Source organism: Marmota flaviventris, chromosome 9 (genome assembly GCF_047511675.1).
Source record: "Marmota flaviventris isolate mMarFla1 chromosome 9, mMarFla1.hap1, whole genome shotgun sequence".
In the NCBI taxonomy this organism is placed as follows: domain Eukaryota; kingdom Metazoa; phylum Chordata; class Mammalia; order Rodentia; family Sciuridae; genus Marmota; species Marmota flaviventris.
The window spans coordinates 55,304,345-55,325,128 of NC_092506.1; the positions used below are offsets into that span (position 1 = coordinate 55,304,345).

Below are 20,784 nucleotides of genomic sequence, written 5' to 3' on the forward strand. Positions count from 1 at the left end.
GCCACCACACCCACTGTGCTGTATTCAAGTGGCTTGCAATATGCTCCTTTAGTGAGTACTTATAATTTTATATTGTCTTGGCAATATAAAACAGAAATATAAAATATAAATACATGTTGAACTTTTTCATACCAGAAGCAGGGTTCAATCACCCTTAATACGGTTCCCAATAATATATTCCAACAGAATGGCTCCAGCTAGATCAGAGACAACTCAGAAGCATCTCTTCTGTTTATCAGGCTGGAAGGAATGGTCCTTTCTTTAAAGGGACCATTAGACATATGCCTGCAATTAAAGTAACCACCTCTCAGTCACTTCTTGAACCTTCTGCCTGTTTCTTTAAACTCACTAATTAAAGTTCCCCATGGAAAATCAGTTTGGATAGCACTCTGTGTCCAATGAAAGTAGGGGTTCACAAGTCCTCTCTCTTTCCCTGCTTTGCCCCCCTGACCTCCATGTGTGTGGAGGCAGCTGGAACAGTAGCTACTACCTGAACTGATAATAAAACTCATTCAAAACAGTCCCTCGTTATAATAAAAGGTCAACCCATCCAAACTTCCAGAAGGTCAGCCATTTGTAATAACTGACCCCCAAATAAGGTTAAGAAAGCAAGTTAGAATCATCAGTTAAGAGGCAAAATGTATGCCCCAAAATTCATATCATATGCTAGAAATGGATCAAAAATCTGGATTCACTCTGGTGCCAATAGAAGAGAACATGGTCAGTTAAAAGACACATGGATCAGTAAGGGAAAATCAAACTGCTTAGGAGAGACAACTTATTCCTGGGCAAGAGAGAAACCACTTCTGTTTTCAAAACAAACTGGATCCACAACTTCCATGAAGACAACTTTAAAGTAAACACAGCCTAGTAAAAAGCATTGCTTTTGTATGATGCTCACAAAATATGTCTAAGGCTGATGGATAAGAGGGGCTAAAGTAATTCTAAGAAACCCATATGGTATGGTGCAAGCACAGTGCTTTCAATGGACAGCAAGTACTTACGTAGCACCCAAGACTTGCCAGGCACTGATGAGAGCACTATGTGCATTAAGTCACTTAATCCTTCCCATGACTTCATGAGATGGATGCCATTTTTATTCCTATTTTACAAATAAAGGAACTAAGGCACAAAGTATTTTAACAAGACACAAGTGGACAATTTGCCCAGATTACTATATAGCAAATTAGTATGCTTTCTGTTGTTACAGGTTAATTGAGGAGCAGATCAAGTATAAATTTTGTTTTATATATTCTAATTATAGGATTACTCACTTAAGGTGGAAAATGTCTTTAATGGGAGAGCGGCTATATAAACAATGGTTCATCCATAATCTGAACAATTTGTAGTATTTTAAAACATGAGATAGGTACTTAGAGACATTGAATAATAAAAAAAGATGTAAAAAAATCACGTGGCATCATACCAGAAAATATAACCCATAGTTATTTACATATCTATAAAAATAAATAGAAAAGGTATCCAAAATGTCACTTGGTGGTCTTTTAATAGTGCCATCTTCTGGAGAAGACTCTGGGGTATAGAAAGTGAAATTGGGAGGTATGATCAAGGAAACATTACTTTAACCATAGTGTCTTAAAAAAATATTTTTTCTTGAGTATTTAAGATACATTTTAAAATCTAGAAGCACTGCTCAAGGAATTAGGACAGTGACTCTTGTATTTTCTTTTCCTAACAGACTCAAGGGTATGATCCTCTCCCAGTAGTTATACCGGTCCATTGGGCAGTGGTACTCAAGGCAGAGCGGTACTCAAGAGCAGCGCTCTTCTCACAAAACTTGTTATCCAGCAAGCTTCTATTCGGTATTAAACAGCATTGAAATAGAGATGGCATTCCAGACAGAATTTTACAGTGTTGCCATCCTTGTGTTTTGGTGAGGTACAGAGCCATGTTTTCACTAGATAGGACTTACTTCTTAAGAAAATTTCAGCCTTTCAGAAGAGAACAGGTTAGGGTAAAATGCCATCTCTACCTGGAGAAGAGCTGGGAAAGCACTTGAGAAGAGGGCCAAGAAGAGGATTTTTAAGAATGATCTTCTTGGGCTGGAGTTGTGGCTCAGTGGTAGAGTACTGACCTAGCATGTGTGAGGCACTGGGTTCGATCCTCAGCACCACATATAAATAAATAAAATAAAGGTTCATGGACAACTTTAAAAAAAATAAAGTAAAAGCCTTTAAAAAAAAAAAAAAGAATGATCTTCTGAATGCCAATATTCTTTAGCCAAAGGTGAGGATTTGAGTTTGGGTAAAGAAACTTATACTCCTTAGCCTAAATAGCCAACACATTCAATCACTTTATGATGTCATCCTTGCTTTATCAAATGGCTGCATTATCAGGGCATAATAGCCACATAGTAATCAAAATGTGATTTCAATTTGTTGGGAAACATTTTAAGAAACAGAGTTAAGACACAGCTCTGTTTTGCTCTACTTTGTCAGAAGGTACATCTGCTCTCTTAATTCAAATAGTGGAATTACAGTGGAAGTCTTACATCAACACTGAGGTCACATATCTAAGTTCCTGAGTGATTCCAGGTTTGGACAGTTTCTGAAAAAATCTTGTAACTCTCAGGTAACTCAGTGATAGAGCAATAGCCTAGTTCCTCATACATGAATGAAGAAGAAGGAAATCAAATAAATTCTAAAGAATGCTATAAGCCAACTCTATTTCTCCCCTCTATGGGATGGCAGGTGAACTTTAAAAAGAATTTTACCTTTTCTACCCTGTTAAGCATGTTCATATCACAGATGAATGCACATAAGGAAGAGGTAATTTTTACTCAGGCAATGACGTTAGTACCCACACTAGACATGTCCAACGGATGACTGATGAATGAAACTGTGCTACACATACATTTGATCAAATTTTCTCCTATTTTGTTTAACAGTTATTGCTAAAAAGCAATAACAGAGGGAAAATTCAATCTCCTCATAAGATTTTTTTATGATGAGAAGTATTTATGATACTATAATTCAGGTTAGTTCCATAAAAATATTGTGAGGGCCATGTGATCTGTACACCCTATGGAGGTGAAACTTCATTAGTAGATGTTTTCATATTCTTTTGATTTTTGATTGAAGAATGCCACTGGGAAATATACTACCTTTCTTGTATCACAAAACTGAATCGGGACAAGAAGATCTTGAAAATATACTGAAGTGAATTTGGAAACTTTAACTAAGATTATGGAAACCAAATAACTTTTGTCTCTTTCAAAGCTTGACTCTCAAGAGTCTGGGATACAAGGAACCCATCCTCTAAAATCCATATCTCTTGGAGGCAAACATGAAACACAGACAAGAACTGTCATATGAGGGTCTTCCCTAAACCTTGAGGATGGTTCACAGTGTCCTCAGGAATAATGACAACACAATTCCTTTACTCTTGCAGGCCATCCTATGGGCCCTTTAAGGACCTCAATTACTATCTCCACTGGGTCTGTGCAGGCCTCACACATAGCTCAAGCAATCAAAGGCCTAAGGAGGCATGTTTTCTAAGCCATCCCTAAGTAAAAGAGGCTTCAGGTAGGTGTAATAGCCATGCAGGTTGCTCCATAGTTGGGAATCATGGAATTGAGCATGATCATTAATTGGTCTCAGTAATTAGCAAAGCAGTCAGAAGATGGAGAGAGGGCTATGTGCAGCCAGCAGGGAAAGGTGACTAGTGAGATTCCAGCAAGGACAGTTTCTACATAAAGGGCAATTTAGTTTGTATAAGGACACCAACCTAAACAAGAGTACCATTCCCACCTCTCCCATCTCTCCCCTGGGACAATGAGTTCACCTTTGATAAGCTTCTTATGCACAGAGAGCTGGATGCTGTCAGGCTCAAGAAATAAAGTAGGTTTCCACACCTTGGGAAACGCTGCATTTCAACTAGTAATAAAATCAAGGACTATTTAAGAACCCCCCCCACAAAAAATCTTATAAGCTGTGGAAAACCCGAGACTACTTGACTTCCTTTTGTTCTGCTAAGGAAAATGAATGATAAAAACTTGCATTGCTCTTGGCAGATAATTCTTCTGGGCTCTGCTTTAATGGAATATATTGTTTGTCTAGAATAATCCAGGATCATCATTGCTATTATAAATATGTGGCATGAGTGAGGGCTGCCATCTTCTTAGAGATAGCTTTATATCCTAGCCCTGATCCAGGTTTGGCTATAGGAACTCTTCCTCTGAATATTCATTCATTTATTCATTTTGAATTGCTGGGGCTTAAGCCCAGGCCCTAGCACAAGCTAGGCAAGTGAGTTATATCCCCAACCCCTCTCTGAACTTTAAACTTGAGAACAGAGCATGGTAATGGTGGTGCTAGGAGGTTCTGAGGTTGCCAGTGGCTATGTTCTCCTCCACATGGAAGAATCTGGTTTGCAGTAGAAGTAAGTGTGAAGCCTACATGCACCCAAAAGCAAACAAAAGCAAAAAAAAAAAAAAAAAAAAAAAAGGTGGCATTCTCATCCCTGATTCATGCTGTTTAAAAGCAGAGATAAATCCTGATTCTTCCTGCTGGTCCCTTCTGGGCGTGGACTAGTTCAAACTAAGTTTCTGTGATTTGTAACCAAAAATCCTGGATAATGCATTTATCTCAAAGGGTGATCACCTGACTGAAATTTACTCCTTTGGAAAGAGACTTACAGGAAAGAATTTTTGCTATTTGGACATAGTACTATATTACAAAGGAATTCTAACTATCTTCACTTGATTTGCATGAACTGGCAATTTTTAAGACAGGGTTGTGAATTCTAAGCTAACTATAGATAGAACTAGGATTATCATCAAGGGCTAGTAGGAATCTACTTTGTGACTCAGGGTATATGTTTTTGTGGGATGTACTGGGATAAAAAGGGAACCCAGTCTCTTTGTGTATACAATGGATGGCTTTCTATCCACCACATGTTTGCCTCCATTCTTATTTGCCACAGAGAACATGAAGTTTAAGATAGGAAATGAAAACAAGATGCAACAGGTCCAGGCCCATGGGCATAAATTAGGGTGGGGTGGACAAGATGTATGATAAGGAAAATTAAGGTAAAAGAATATAAATAGAAAAATAAATAAGGTAAAAGAAGTAATATAAGAGTTAAAGTCTAAAAGAAACAAAGGTGAAAGGGAATAAATGAAGGATATATAAGAAAATAAACAGGCACAGTGGTGCATGCCTGTAATCCCAACAGCCCAGGAGGCTGACACAGGAAGATCAAGAGTTCAAAGCCAGCCTGAACAAAATCAAGGCTGTAAGCAACTCAATGAGATCCGGTTTCTAAATAAAATACAAAATGGGGCTGGGGATGTGGCTCAATTGTTGAGTGTTCTTGAGTTCAATCCCTGGTACACCCACACCCACACATCTAACAACTATGTAAGAAGTTATACTGAAAGAATTTTACATGTCATATGCAACTGTACAAATGCCAGGTGTGGGAACTGGGAGGCTGAGAGCTGTAGGTTTTCTGTAGGAGGTTTTTAGGTGCCTCCATATTCACTTAGAAAATTCTTAGAGCATCCTTCTCCCCAAGGTATGTCCTCAACAGTCAGAGGACAAACCAGGAATGCTTAGGAAGCCAGACTGCACCTCACAATGTGTAATTTCAGGTAGGTCACCTCATCTCAGGCTTCCAACTCTTTCAACAGAGACAGTTATACCTCAGACAGCACCAGAGAGGGTCAGTTAGGTTTATATATGTGAAAATGTACTCTTTATTCCTAAATAATAAAATTACAGGAATGCTTTTTAGAGCAGGATGTTCTAATAATTCCTTTGTGTTATTAACCATTTTTTCAAATGATCTTAAGATGTGGAAATCATTTAAATGGTTTTTTCTAAGCACAAAGACTAAGGTTCAATTAGAAGCAGTTCATTCCTTCTACTGAGTGTTTTAATTAACTCATTCTTTTTGTGCAATAGAACAAGAGAGGCAATATTTCTGATCATAATATCTAAGAAATATCTGTAAAATCTGTACCAACATCCCAAGAGAACAATAGCCAAAATACTTTCAGGCTGGAAAGAAAAACTTTAAAAGCCTAAGTGACAACACAGAACCCACTGTTAGCTAACAGCTCTGGAATCACACCTTTGGCACACAAAGCTAGTGATGTGTTCACTTTTCCATTGTTCCTGAAAAGGTGCCTGTGTTTTGAGTCATATCTTCTTTGTGGCCATAATTTTTTCCTCCTTATAAGCATTTTATTATGCACTATAAGTTCTATGTGCTATATACATTTATAATTAATACATTGAGAATTTCGATAAGAATAATGATCAATCACAAAAAAAAAAAATCTTGAATTTTTACTTTTGTTCCAATTTAAAAGTTAGGTCAAATCTAGGTTGAGCTTTCCAGCTAACCTAACCCCATTATCCTCCTGAAAGTTATCATCTTTTGACTACAGCAGCTGGTCAGATTCCATGATGTTGCTTAATCTGATCTGATCCCTCAACTGGTAGCTTGGCCAAATGATAGGCATGTTAGGTTCTCCACAGAGTTCTGGAATTGAGTATGAGTACTTGAAGTCATGACTGGGGGCCATGTAGAATCCCAGGAATATGACTTCTTTATACCCTGTCTGGCTTCTACCAGGAGAATGCATCCTTCACATATGCTCGGGTATACCCTCAGGGATGGCTGGGTGAGGGCAGATCTGCTTCATTATCTGGCTGACACACCCCAGAAAAAACTTTGATCAATACTACATTGATTGACCTTGGCCACAGAGTAGGTTCCAGAGCACTCAGATGGGACAAGGAAGAAGTCACAATGAGGGTGTCAGTGGTATGCAAGAAAGAGTGTGAAAAAATCTGAATATAGACAAATCCCCAGAGCGAAAGCTACAGCCATCACGTTGGTTTTCAGAGCCAACAGTTGCATTTCAGAGCTCCTGCCTTGGGAGTCCTTCATATATATATATATCAAGTCTTGGTCCTATAAAGATTAACATTTCCTTCAGTGCCTCCTATAAGCTATGAACTAGAATTCAGTTCAGTTCCTTCAGGATCCTTGCCATGGTAAATATACTGTTCCAACTGGTCAGAGCATGTTCAATCATATGATAGCTCTTTGTCCACAAATACGCTGATATTTTGAACACAACACACTGGGTAAGTCTTGGCTCTAGATGAGTCTTGGAAACTTTTCTTTTTTTCCTTTAGCCTGGTGCTTTTGAGTGAATAAGAAAACAAAAGGAAATGTGTACTAATTCCAGGCTGCCTAGTCAAGGGGTTCTTATCAAATCCAGAAAATCAACTGAAAGTAAGCCATGCCTAACAAGCACAGGATTTTGGGGTAATATCAGAGTCACCAAGGCTAGATCTCAAGCTCAAAGCACCACGCAAATGCAAGACTTTTAGAAACTTGGAAAATACAGATCTTAAAAATAAGGGGACCTAAATAAACAAGTAAAAGAAAGTAGATCACAGTGGCTATAGTCAATTCCTATTACATGGGTTAGGTTACCCATCACCAAGAGAATCAAACAGTATGAGTGTAAGCAGGTGCTTGTAAATAGGAAAACTTCAACATTCTTTGGTTAAGGACTCTTAGGGCTTTTTGGTAGTTATTATAAACCCGAATGTTCCCAAAACAAGTTCTACTTTTTCCTAGATATAGAATAGTCAAACAAATCTACTAATCTTTGGCACAGAGTTAAAGAAGTTTCCTCCAAATGCAGTGTGAATAGAGTACAATCACCTCCTTACCTACCAGGGGTCCAACAAGAGAGATCCTATCCTGACCTTGACCCTTTTGCCCTCCTCACAGTTTCACTTATATGTAAAGCAAGGCTATGTGTTGCTGATAGGGCTATCATTACCCCATTGATCTAAATGTCCACCTTTAGTTCAACCAATATCCATATTGTTAAGCTTCATTTGTGCATGTATTCAATTACTAGACTATTCCTGAGCACCTACTTGGCATAATTAAGTAGAGAGAGAGAGAGAGAGAGAGAGAGAGAGAGAGAGAGAGAGAATGAGTAGTGCTATATGTATACCAACAGCAGGGACATAGGGCACAGATAAATAAATCTTACCTTCAAAAGAGAGAAGAGGTTTTTATAGTGGTTGAATCTGAAGTCTATAAAAGAACTTTCCCAGAAGAATGGAAAAATAGCCCTTTGGATATAGTTTTCCCAGTCTGAATGAGCCATCAATGAAACTATGAAAATCACTACCTTTCAGACATTCTGATCTTCTTGGACTGACACGGCAACCATAGCAAATGATACCTTGAAGACAGTCCATAGTTGTCCAACCAAGGGGTTGGTGTGAGGCTCCTAACTGATCCTCCTGGGAAATTTGGAGTGAGAGGAACCATTTGATTTACCAAGATCTTTTTCAAAAATAATAGCTTTAGCTGAGCTTGATCCCTGCTTTTTATCAAGTGGCTAGATACATAAGGAGTTTACAGTACCAGACTATATAAGTGCTGTTTGTTTGAAGATGTCCTATAAAGGATGGTATTAGAACCAAGAGGAGAATAAGAAAAGAAGACTTTTTAGTTTCCTTACTTTGCCAATTCCAAAAGACATACTAACTCATTTTTATTGAAAACATATTCAGAGACAAAAAGGTGTTGGAGTTGGGGATAGAGTGGGCACTGTGACTGTTGTAGTTTATCTGGGGCCATTAGAGCTAATTGCCTTGTGCGCCTGAGACTGCCTATACCTTCCACATGAGGAGGCAACAATCAAATAGGCAGAAAAATCCATAGCTGGAGAATATGGAATTAAGGGAAGGACAAAGTGAGAAGCTGTTCTTTGTCACAAGAATGCCAGTAATCTTACAAGATTCCCAAATGGGAACGAATTCTAGGGGGAAAAGATGGGCAAGGTTATTTGGGAACTAGATGTAGCAAAACAACATAGGAAAGATGAACAAAGTCTGAAAGATGAGTACAGGGACAAAGCCAGTGTGGGGTGAGTTGGGGAGAGGTGGGAAAGGAATAGAGATGGTGAGGTTTTAAATGTTTTTCCTAAGAGTGAAAGGAAGATAAGTTATAAGGCAGCATCAAGAGGCAAGTCCAAGGCCAAATTTAGTTTTGGTTTTTCCCCTAAGAACTGAGGGGGAGCATTTTTCTCCAAGAACCAGAGACAGGCAGGGAGAAGCTGAGAGAAGAAACAAAGGAACAGGTTGATCTGGAACAGGATTGGTTTGAGAGTATAGGAAAATGGAATAACATTCACCAAGAGAAGGGAATCTTGCCCCCACAAAATAGAAGTTGAAAAAATAATATCTGTGAACATAGTTGCATTTTGTGATGAAGGGAAGGGAAAATCAAAAATTCATCTAAATTTGGCTTTGTTTTGTTTCAGTTAAAGGCATACAAGGTTGAAGACATGGATGGAAAGGATGAATGAATTGCTACATAGGGTAAGAGAGAGGAATGTAGGGATGAGTCAAAGGATCTCTAAGCACTGTTGCCAGCCCACAAAACTACCAATGGCTGTGCTGCTCTGGAACATCCCCAAGCTATGCAGAAAATGACCTGGTAATGATGCCACTTCATTAAATCCCACCAGGTAAAATAAGTCTCAGGGCCTCTCTTCAAGGAGCTAGCAGATAGGAGTCAGATGTACAGAGCTGGGGTAGTTAGTGATGGTAGAATTCTAGCTGCTAAGTTCTACTGAGAAACAGGAAGGGCATGCATGTTGGGTGTGTTGGCTAGAAATAGGGAGCTCCATGACGCACTGAATGGCGAGCGAACCATCTCCTCCAATCCCTGTGAATGGCTCGAACTTTGAATGGCTCATCTCCAATCCCTGAAGTGGTGCTTGCTCCTCCTCATCCTGTGTTAAGCCCATAAAAATCAACACCCTGTTCATGTTCTCTCTCTCTCTCTCCTCCCTTCTCTTCTGTGACTGGCCGCTATGGTCCTGCTAATAAAATCTCGGACAGGTAAACAGTTGTTTTGGCTTGTTGAGTTTACGGAGCTTTTCCATCGTCCTTTACATGGACCACTGGAACTCTTGAGGAACGTTGCCTACTTTTGTTCTCCCCAAGGGCTTGGAAAACTTCTCTGTTTAGAATCAGGGTTGGAAATGTGGTTCTGGAGTAGCCAGAGACTATCAGTTGTGATCAATGCCACCATCCCCATAACTAACACTTACATTTTATAAGTACTTTGCATATGTTGAATTATTTAACCATATTTTACAGTGAAAGTAACTGAATATCAGGAAAGTTAAATAAATCATCCAAGGTCACAAAAAGATGAAATTGGATGGATTCAGGATCTGTGCTCTTAATTGGGTAGGAACTTCTTCCACAGAAGTTGTTGCCCACACCTCCAGCTTCTACTACAGCCCAACATGAGTGTGAGGCAAGTCAGAGGCCTTTATTTGTCTTTGTACCTCTTAGGGTCCAGTGGGTCAGTGTATCAGAGGACAAGGAATAAAGTCCCACATCAACAGCTTTAGTTCACTACACAGCCAACTGCAGAGTCAAAGAGAAATGTATGGTGAACTAATGGTGATTCCATTTTCTTTGTGACTCTGGGTTGGAATTTGGCTTAAATCCCAAAAGTGCTGGAAGTCATGGAGCAGTGTGAAAATGCTGACAGTGCCATGATATTATTGTTTCCCCCTGGGAAAATGAACTCCTGCTCAGAGAGCCATGAGTAGGCCTCACAGACCCTGCTGGGAGCTATATTTAGAGGTTCTTTCATGGCTGTGTGGTTGAATCCACTAACCTCAACCCAGGACAGGTGTGAGCTACAGGTGAGTCAGAATTCAAATAACCAAGGGGACTAAGGTCCTCTGGGTACTTGTGGCAGGAATTACCTTGTGTGTCTATTAAGAGAATGAATTTTGGGATCAGCCCTAGTCAGCATTCATTTAGCAAACAGAGCCAAGCTGGCCAGAACCAGTCAACCAAATGGGACCTCTGGCTACCTGGTAGCTGCCAGGTTGCAGCTACCTCTCCTAGGTCCTTAGTTTGTTTGGTTTGAGACCTTGACCTGGAACATAGGAAGGAATCTAGAGCTGAGGGACAGATGCAATGCTAGGGCAGAAAGAATCAATCATTCTCATGTGTTCCTCTTTCAATTTCTTCTTCCCAGTAATAGCCAATAGCAGTTAATAGTAAACATGTTACTGAATGTTTCCTACATGCATGGTACTGTTCTAAGCATTTAACATGCATTACTCTTACTTGATACTTACAAAATATATACTTGGAAGGGACTATTATCTTTCTGCTTTTACAAATGGAGAAATCCAGGCTTTCGAGGTAGTCTAACTAAGATCACATACCTGGTAAGCCAGATTCTAATACAGGCCTCACCCCAAACTTCGTGTTTTTCACTATAATATTACACTTTATCACATCCCTCAAGGGCCCTGAAGCTAATATTTCTTTTCTGAGCCAATATTTATCTCCAGCTCTGTGCCTCTCTGAACAGTGCCACCCCCTTTCCTGAGGCATTCCTTCTTGTACTGGTCAAAGAGCACCAGGTCACATATATCTAGACCCCTCTTCTTGTGGAACCTACCTCCTTCGTGTGAAAGAAGGGGAAAGTGTTTCTACCTTCAAAAATGTGGGTTCAGAGAAGCCTGCTTTCCATAAGGAAGACGATGAAAGGGAGTAGGTAATCCAGGCAGATGAGAAGTGCTGGGGGAGCCCAGTAGAGCAATGGAATCTCAACAAAATATTGTGGGAAGGGAGGGGCCTGATGGGATCAGATAAAGAGGGTGGGAATTAGATGGGAGGAGGATAAAATCTGGGGTAAAAGTTCATAAGATACAGGGAGTATACTTGGGAGCTTATCGAGGTAGACTTAAAAGACAAAGCTAAAAAAGTAAGTTGAGGCTGGGTTGGAAAAAGTCCAAAGTCCAAGGAAGCTAAGGGGCTTGAGCTTTGTCTTTCAGAATAAGGGTGAGTGCTGATCAGGGTCACAGGATGAAAGGGAAATTTTTAAAAGGAGATTTTAAAATTCCATTGTAGTATTTAGGGTAGAAAACAGAGAACATACTGTGATAAAACTGTCTATGACACATCTAAAATTTTGTAGGTTTTTTTTTGTTGTTGTTTTTTTAAAATGCCCCTTAAAATTATATAGTAGAAGAAAAATATCTGTTTTGCTATGAGCCATCCTGGGCGTTCAGAAGTCTCCTGGCTTAGAGCTTTTCTAAGCAAACTTCCAACTGTGCACAGGAGCCACAGCTCATGCCCTTGAAGTTAGAACAGACAGGGCCATCTTCCATTGCATCATGTGCAGAATTAGTTCCTCCACAGGCAGAACTCCTGCATAAGGTACAGAGTTACAGCATCTGCCCAGCGACTGGGACATGGATCCCACAAACCCAGGCACACCATGGGCGGAAAGACCTCTCAGTTAAAAGATTCCTTAAATTGGAAACAAAGAAATGAACACTAAGTAATGGGAAGAGTGTTTCTTACTTATTCTGCCAATAAGATTTTTTAAATCTAAAGATGATGTAAACCTTTGTCAAAATATCTAGTCATCTCAGCATAGCTCTCTGATGGATGTGATGTTCCCTTCCCTAGCTAATCAAGGTCGAGCACAAATGGAATTTCTACTGAGTTCTAAACAATAATTTCCTACATATTTGGTGGCAAAAGAGATGATGAAAGTAAGAACAGGGTTCAAGACCAAGCTGCACCACCGACAGCAAGACACTAACAACCATGGAATTCTTAGGCTTCTCTTGGGTTTTGCTAAATGATAGGGTTGTGCTAGTTGATTCCTACAAGCAGTTCATCTTCATAATTGTGCTCAGCTGCCTCAGTTTTCCCAGCACAACTTTTCATAGACCACATCACAGCTAGCATAATTTTCTTAAAATGCAAATTGGACCCCACAGGGAGTCCCATGGCACTTTCTTGTTACAAGTCCCCCATCATTCAAACCACCATCACCCTCCACCCTTACTGTAGCCTTCACTATCCTGTATGACCCGGCATCCACCTGCCTCTACCCTCTATCACAGAGCTCAGCCACACTGGCTTTCTCTCAGTCTTGAATCTTGTCTGACTCCCTCTTGCCGTAGGACCTTTACACATAACCATCTGCTTTGCCTGGAATGTTTTCTTCAGTCCCATTTTTCACCTGGCTCACTCCTACTGCTCTTTCAGGTTTCAGTGAAGTGTTATTTCCTCAAAGAGAGCTCCCTGATCCTCCTTCTCAATCACCAATAGCTTTCCTAAGCCTATGTTGCTCCTTTTACTGCACTTATCTGTAATCTGAGGGTTATTTCCTGGGACTGTGTAACCTCCATCTCCTACATCAGGTGGAAGGTCTATAGATGATGGGATCTTGCTTACCACTATACACCCGGCATCAGGAACTCATTATTTCCTGAAGGAGTGTTGCACAGAGCACACAAAAAAGCCAATCAGCCACGTGTTTGGGATTTGAGCAGCAGAGACTTGTCTGTCCCTTCCAAGCCGGACACTTCCTGACCCTCCTGTCCTTATGCAGTTACAAAGTCAAATCTCTTATCTGTCAGCTGTTCTTGCCCTTCCAGCCTAAAATTCCTCAATATGAAAATAAAGGCATACATATCTTAGCCATTTAAAGTCAGCCACAAGAAGAGAGCACCTCAGTTCTATAGGTATAAGCAACTCCAGCCCCCATTGTTCATTCATTCCTCACTCACAACACACACAAACACTCAACCCCTAAAGGTAGTGCATGGACAACTTGTAACTCAAACCCTGGGCTTCAGACTTCGGAGCTTTCAAAAGACAACTCCCCTAGAGCCTCCCTCCGGAAATGCAGAAGCTCATTCTGCTGGCAGATGTACCCTCCGCTCCTGATAACATCCAAGCTGAGAAGGAGTTAAATGACTTCCAAATTGAGAGCATTTTAAAAGGCAGCAGATTTCTGTGTGTCCACAAACCAAAAAAGCAGAGACATATTTTTCTGGTCACGGTGTTTGGGAACTCTGACTGTGTAAGAGTCAAAGTTAAAATTAAAATAACTAACTTTCCTCACTTCATTCTTTCCTTTCTCTACAGAGGCTCATTCACCAGAATGTCAGGGCAGAAACAAAGACAGCTGACTGTTTCTGCCCTGGTGTCTATAATTAGATTCTCATGAAGAACTTGGCCACAACAGGGCTCTGCTGGACAAATACCTCCCCCTAACACACACACACACACACACATACACACACACACACACACACACACAAATCCAAACACCCCAAAGTGTCTCTCCTCGCACTCATCTCCACAGAGACCCAGACAAAGCGGCCAGTCACTTACCCTCTTCAGCCACGAGAAATGCTTGTAAACATCAATGTCCCCATCCATGCTGGGCACCCATGTCAGCAGTTAGAGTCCTGGGTTGAAAAAGCCCTTTTTCTGGCTGGAGATCAAGTCCTCTCCTCTTCCTTGCCTCTGCCCCCTCCCACTCAGGAACGCCAAGCTGTGTTCAAGTTTCCCCACTTCCCTGGCCTGTGTCCTTCAGCCTTTCCCTAAACAGCTTTAGATACATAACAACTGAGACCAGACCGAGCTGCTCCAGGGTCCTCCCCCACCGCCCCCACAGTCAGGCGTGTACACACATACACACTCACATACAGAGATACTGGGGCTGGGATTCGGAGCCCTGTGGAGCAAACATCACGAACAGGTAGGGGAAAAAGAAAGACTTGGGTAGGGTTGTAAACACACACACACACACACACACACACACACGCGCCTGTGTGCGCGCAGGAACATTCTCTTCAGTGATAATACCAGAGCCTGCCAGAGAGAAACAGTCCTGAAGAAAATTCCTTGTCTGGCTTCTCCCTTCTGGAGTGGCTGGAACTCATTACCGAGAGCCCCCGATTTCCTGTCTCTGCTTCACTCTGCATTTACCCACGGGCTCCCAGCTGCTCTCAGTTTATTTGGGACTGGGGAGATGACTAAAAATAAGTGCTGCCTTGGAGGAGCTTGCTGGTTCCCACACACAGTCTGACCCCCGCCCCAAAGCCCACGCCTACCCTTTTACAGGCGGACCAGGGGCTGTGCCCTGAGGAAAAGCTGTTTCCAAAAAGAACAGATTCAGAACCAGCCCCAGTTCTGGTGCTGGGCCTGCAGTGTGCCAGGCTCTGGGCAGGGAGTTTTCTGTCCTTGGCGCTGCTGCCACTGTTCACCAGAGACAACTGCTGCAAACTGGAGACCTTTGCCACTCACTCTCTCTGGGGACTATGGCTCTGGGCTGTCAGCCACCACACAAGGTTTCTGGAGGCCACATTCCAAATCAGGAGGTATGGCTTCTGTGAAGTCCCAGACTGCCTCCCTGGCTGTCCCCCATACTTTAGGACCTGCTTTACAAACTAGGAAGGTGGCAAGGGTGAGACCACTTCATGTGTGTTTCCATGAGACCTGGGAACAGCTCTGGGTAGGCAGGAACCTTGGAGAAGCTAGAGTGTGCTTTCCTATGGGCCAGTCACATGCTAGCTAACCAGGGTGGACTACTCAGAACTCCCAAGATGCCACCCCTACCTCCTACTCACTCCAGCTCCTTTGAGAGCTCCCCCTAAAAACAGTTTTTCTCCCTTGCCCAGCCCTTAATGTGTGGCCTTTGGCTAAGACCGATTATGAAAGTGATCTTTGATGTGGGTACATTGGGAACAGCAGTTACATGCAAGGGCTCTGCACTCTGCTGACATAAATGACTTGCAGGCTCAATTCTTGTGACTGTAGGGGGCCTTCCCATGCCTTTGGGGGCCACCAGGGGGTTCTCAGGAAGTTCCAACCTAAAGAGAAGCCCCAATTGGGTATCAGCAGGCCCCGTACCATGGCATCAATGTTTACCAAAGCCCTGAAGCATGGGCCTTAGTGAACAAATACAAGGTCTGGTTGCACAGCTTAGGCAGGCAATCTAGCCTAGAGAACACAGAGGTGCAGGGAGGACAGCTCTAGCCAGAAACCAGCATGGGGGAGGAATACATTCCTGGAGACACACCCAGATTAGAAGCCAGAAGGAAAAGCAGGCTGTACTGCCCTGCTCTGAGCTCTAGACCCCTTTTTGGGCTCCTGGCCCAGTTCCAGAGCATGGCCCAGACTGTGACAGGATGTACTAATGAAGAACATCTTTAAGAGTACAGGGGCAGGGTTGGGGGAGGTGTCTTTATATTTTCTTTTTACTGTCTAGAAGCCTGGGAAAGTCAAATGAAGAAATTCATTAGGTCAACACACATTTGCCCAGCACCCAAGGCAAATGATACTGATTTTCTGCCCTAGATAAATAAAGAATTCATCACATGGTATGTAATAAAGGTGAACCTGGGGCTCCAGGGAGGAGGCTAGGGAGCTGATTTGGGAGCTGAAAAGGGTGGAGCAGAGTGGCTCACTCTCCTTGGAAGAGTTCAATGCCCTTCTACAAGTTATAGTACAGGAGAGGAGGAGACAGGTGACAAAGTGGCAGCATGGCTACTTCTCATCAGCCTTGCTAACCTCCTTGCTGAGGTGGCTCAGATGCAGCCCTCCAGGAAGCTTCCCCTTCTCCTGCTCTGTCCTGAACACCTATTCTCTAGTTCAATGAACCATAGTTGACAGCTGACAAGCCTCTCTCTACTACACCAGACCAGAGGAAGTATGTCTGATTTCTGACTCACTTTTCTCATTTCCCTGCCTCCCACAATCCCTGGTACACAGCAGAAACTTAAGCCTTCTCTGAATGAAAGAGTGAGGCTCAAATGGTAAGAGATGCAAAGGAAGACAAAAAATTGACTTGGAGAAAATAGACTTTAAGGTCTGTCTCCTCAGTGTAATGATGCTTGACTCAGGAAAAGGCAGGGCCAATTTCATCTTTAGCGCATTTCACACCTCTATGAACTAATACAGGGGGCAGTCAGTCGAGGGTTGTGGGGCAGAAGTTCGGAAGGAGAAAGGTTAAAGAAAAGAGGGAGGAAGGGAAGGAGAAATCCAAACAGACTGAGCTAAATTCTTAACATATTTTCATGTAGCCTCAAGTAACGATTCTCATCTCGTTTTTTTTTTTTTTAACACCAAAGTATATTTTACTTACATTATCATTTAATTCAAAAACCCACAAAGTAACACTCCAAAAGATCTAGGAGCAGGGCACTTCTATGTGGCTGGCAGGAGAGAAAGGGGTGGGAATGAGTGAGATGCAGCAAATGCAGGAGTTTTAGGCACCTGCTTACTGATCGCCGGTGCTGGGCCCATTCAGGGCTCCCACTTACACCTGTCCAGAAAGGTGAACCATGACTACGACATGCTCACCCAAAAGGCTGTCCTGGCCAGGGGTCCACGGTGGGCCACAGATGGGCTTCAGGGTATCAAATATAATCATAAGAAAATACAAAGTACTATTAATATGTATAAATCTCTATTCTCTGAAACAAAGTTTTCATGAGGTTATAAAAATGGTCTGTGACCTCTATCAGTTTGGAAACCTGGGTTTTTAAGTCTAAGCAGTTACTCCCAAAGGTTTAGGCTGCCACTATTATTGGGTGGGAGTGGAGGGATTGGGAATCCTGCTTCCAGTATACTGTTCTTAGGAGGTAGAATCTCAGAGACCACAAAGGCTACAAAAATTGGGGTCATCACCACACTGACCTTCAGAGCCCTCAGGGCTTCCCATAAACATTCCACTCACCTGCAACTTATGACTGTCTGAAACATGAGGCAACCAGCTGTGGGTAAAGGACAGGCGAATATGGGACTGAGAGATCTGCAAGCTTAGCTGAGGCCAGAGTGGTCAGGTTTGGACAGGGGAACATACTACAGCTTGCCCCCACCTTCATCTTGGGGGTCTAGATTACAGACCCCAGCAAGTGGCTGAGAGGGGCCCCTGATGTCTTCCTCCTGCCAATTACCAGGAGTCAGCAGCATCTCATGGGGAAGAATTGTAGACTGAGAGGAGTTTGTGGGCCACATGCCATTCTGTTGACCCATCACCTGCATCCTGGGTTCAGCTCACCCCTGAGCCTTGGCCTCTTAGCTATGGGGATAACTGCCAGGACACCCCTTGTTACTAGGATACAGGCTGTGTCCTTCAGCAGATATGCTGCATAGTGGCCTGCCATTCCTGAGAAGAGAGCAAGGAGAAGAAAGAACTCAGCTGAGAAAGTCCTGAACATGAAGTTGCATCCTGGCCACCATCAGTGCACAAGCATGGAGAACACACCTCCAAAATGGGTCAGTAAAAGGACCAGATGATAAATATTTTAGGCTTGGTGGGCCATATAATTTCTTTCATACTAGACTTTACTACTTGTAGAGTGAAAGTGACTTCAGTCAATATATAGACAAATGAATGTGGCTGTGTTCCAGCAAAACTTTATTTATGTACACTAAAATTCAAATTTTATATTATTTTCACACTATAGAATATTCTTGTGAGTTTTTTTCAATCATTGAAAAATGTGAAAAACATTCTTAGCTGGTGGGGTGTAATAAGCAGGCAGTGGAGCAAATGTAACCCATAGTTCACTAACTCTGGGTTAGAAAAACCTTCCACATCTATAATGAATTGAGAGGGCTGAAAGGGGCTCTAGCAAAAATGCAGCTTCTGATCCAGTAGGTTGGGAATGGAGTTTGAAATTGTGCATTTCTAATAAGCTGGTCCCAGAGAGGTTCAGACAGTTGACGCAGGATTACACCTGGAGTAGCAAGAGGTTAGATAACAACTTTCAGAAGTTCCTTGAAATGTTGGGCAGTAGACACATGAATTCCAGTGAGCCTGCCCACCTGCCCACTAGTGGGTCCTAAAGGAGAAGGCACTCTGTGGTGTGGCTCTGACAGCCCTTCTTTCTGGGTGGAGGGTGAGTGGGTGTCTACATGCTCAGACCTCAAGTTATGCTAACCTGGCAACATCACCCACCATGTCCCTTGGGCCTGAAACAGGAAATTTAGTAGGGAAGGATTTATTTGCTCTTTCCCCAGTGTTTGCACATTCTTGGTCATTTATAAACATTGGTTTTTGAGGACTGAAACAGTCTCTTTTGGTCAGGTCTGAAAGGATCCAGATTGGTAGAATTTAGTAGAATGCAATTTACTTGGGGAAAGGGAATAAAAATCTAGGAAAAGTAAAACTGCTAATTTGCAGCAGTGGAAAGGCCCCCCCTTGTGGGGTGCTGTGCCAGTAAAAATGCATTGAAAATCCTTGAGGGCACAGGAAGCTTCTCTAAGGGCAGGCTAGCAAACACGTGAGCCAGGAAATACTTCCTGGAATGCGGACAGCTAACCTACTAGCACCCCAGCAAAAGGCACTTGAGTCAAGGAGTTCAGGGAGGCTTTCTTGCCATCAACAATGGAAGGTCAAGTCTATGCTCCCAGGACTCTTAGCCTCCCTGTCTCTTCCTCACAGTTCCTCCACAATGGAGGCCTCTCCTGCCTACTCTTTGCCCACTGATTTCTTTTCCAGATGACTGAGGTACACTGTCAAGCAGTTTCAATAAGAGGTGCTTATATCATCTTTCTAATCTAAAGATTATATATATATATATATATATATATATATATATATATATATATATATATATATATATATATATATATTGTATTCCTGTATTGTATTCCTATTCCTTGGGATTTAGACTTCCCAGTATTTGTCCCCGACTCCCACCTAGTGGCCTCTTCAAGTACTGCTCAAGGACAAAGAACCACCAGCAGCAGCAAGGCACCCTGCCTAGGACAGGAGTCCCTTGGGACTAAGCACAGGAAAGCAAGTGCCAGTGCTCACTTAACTCTATACCTGTCATAGGGGCAGGTAAGAAACAAACACTAGCAATTGGCTCACACAGGGTGTGCTTTTTTCCCCTTGAAAAATAAACACCAAATCTCCCCTTCTCTCTTCTAAGATCCAGGGGGAAATTTTTCCCACAAAACTCCTGTCTGTAACTTTTCCAAATTAAAAATTTCAACACAAATATATCCAGACCTGTCTTTGTTCTCTGCCCTTACTGAAGAATGGGGATGCAGAAGTGAATCACATAGGAAGAGAAACTCAGGCTTGCATTTTATGATCCATAAAATATATTTTTCTCCCCATCACTTTTACAACTCCTCTGTCTTTTCAATATGGTAAACAGATTTGCCTCTTTGGCCAGAATGAAAGATCACCAGCTGAATCTGGCAGGAATGCATGGGCTTTGTTTAAGGAGTTGGGAACTGAAGAAGCTGCCATCTGTGACAAGGTGATGGGGAGCCGATGAGTGTGTGTAGGGGCTGTGGGAGGTGGCTGTGCCCTCTCCTGGGCCTGGATCTTTCTTTGTTCCTTGATAAATTAGTTGAAAAGATAACTGAGGTTGTTGCTTGCCCTGACTGTTGGGGTGTCAGAGGTGAGCACATATCCTAGATGCAGCCTCCCTCCCCAGGCCATAGCCCAGCAGAGGTCACCCATGCAGGATAGACTTCTTCACTGCTCTTCAGATGTGGACTTCCACTGACTCCTCACATAGGGCAGCCACGTCTTGAGGCTACCCAACCTGTCTTTACCTTGGAAACTAAGATCTGGACTGAGGAAGGCCAAGATGAGTGCTTACAAAGAGGCCCCTCAATAAAGCTCTTAGAACAAACCACAGAATAGAACCAGGTCTTGCAGACACAGTCCAAATCTGCTATCATTTCTACTAGGGACACTGAGTTCCAGAGGGGAGAAGAGGAGGTTTGGCCAAAGCTACACACAAGTGAGTGGCAGAGCCAGGATTGAACCCTGGCCTTTTAACTTCGTCCTGACTTCGCTACTCCTTCACTTTGGTTCAGCTTGCTTCTACCTGCCTAGGCATACTGCCCAGGACACCTGCAACCCTGTGAATGGTGGCCAAAGCTGCTGATCATA

At 42.4% G+C, this 20,784-nt stretch overlaps 1 protein-coding gene across 8 annotated transcripts in view; it reads right to left on the bottom strand.

Moving 5' to 3' along the window:
* The window catches only part of Ppfibp2 (PPFIA binding protein 2), a 160,372-nt gene that overhangs the window by 74,566 nt on the left and 65,022 nt on the right, over nucleotides 1–20,784 (bottom strand). The window contains exons 1-2 of one of the 8 annotated variants that reach the window (XM_071616411.1): nucleotides 14,724–14,958; nucleotides 14,247–14,323 (exon numbers count right to left, since the gene is read on the bottom strand). The exons of 6 other annotated variants lie outside the window; for them this stretch is intronic. In XM_071616411.1, coding sequence (XP_071472512.1) covers nucleotides 14,247–14,294 — 48 coding nt within the window. In that variant the 5' untranslated portion in view covers nucleotides 14,295–14,323; nucleotides 14,724–14,958. Of the gene's footprint in view, nucleotides 1–14,246; nucleotides 14,467–14,723; nucleotides 14,959–20,784 lie in introns of those variants that run through there. One more of the 8 variants, XM_071616410.1, reaches the window with a different exon arrangement.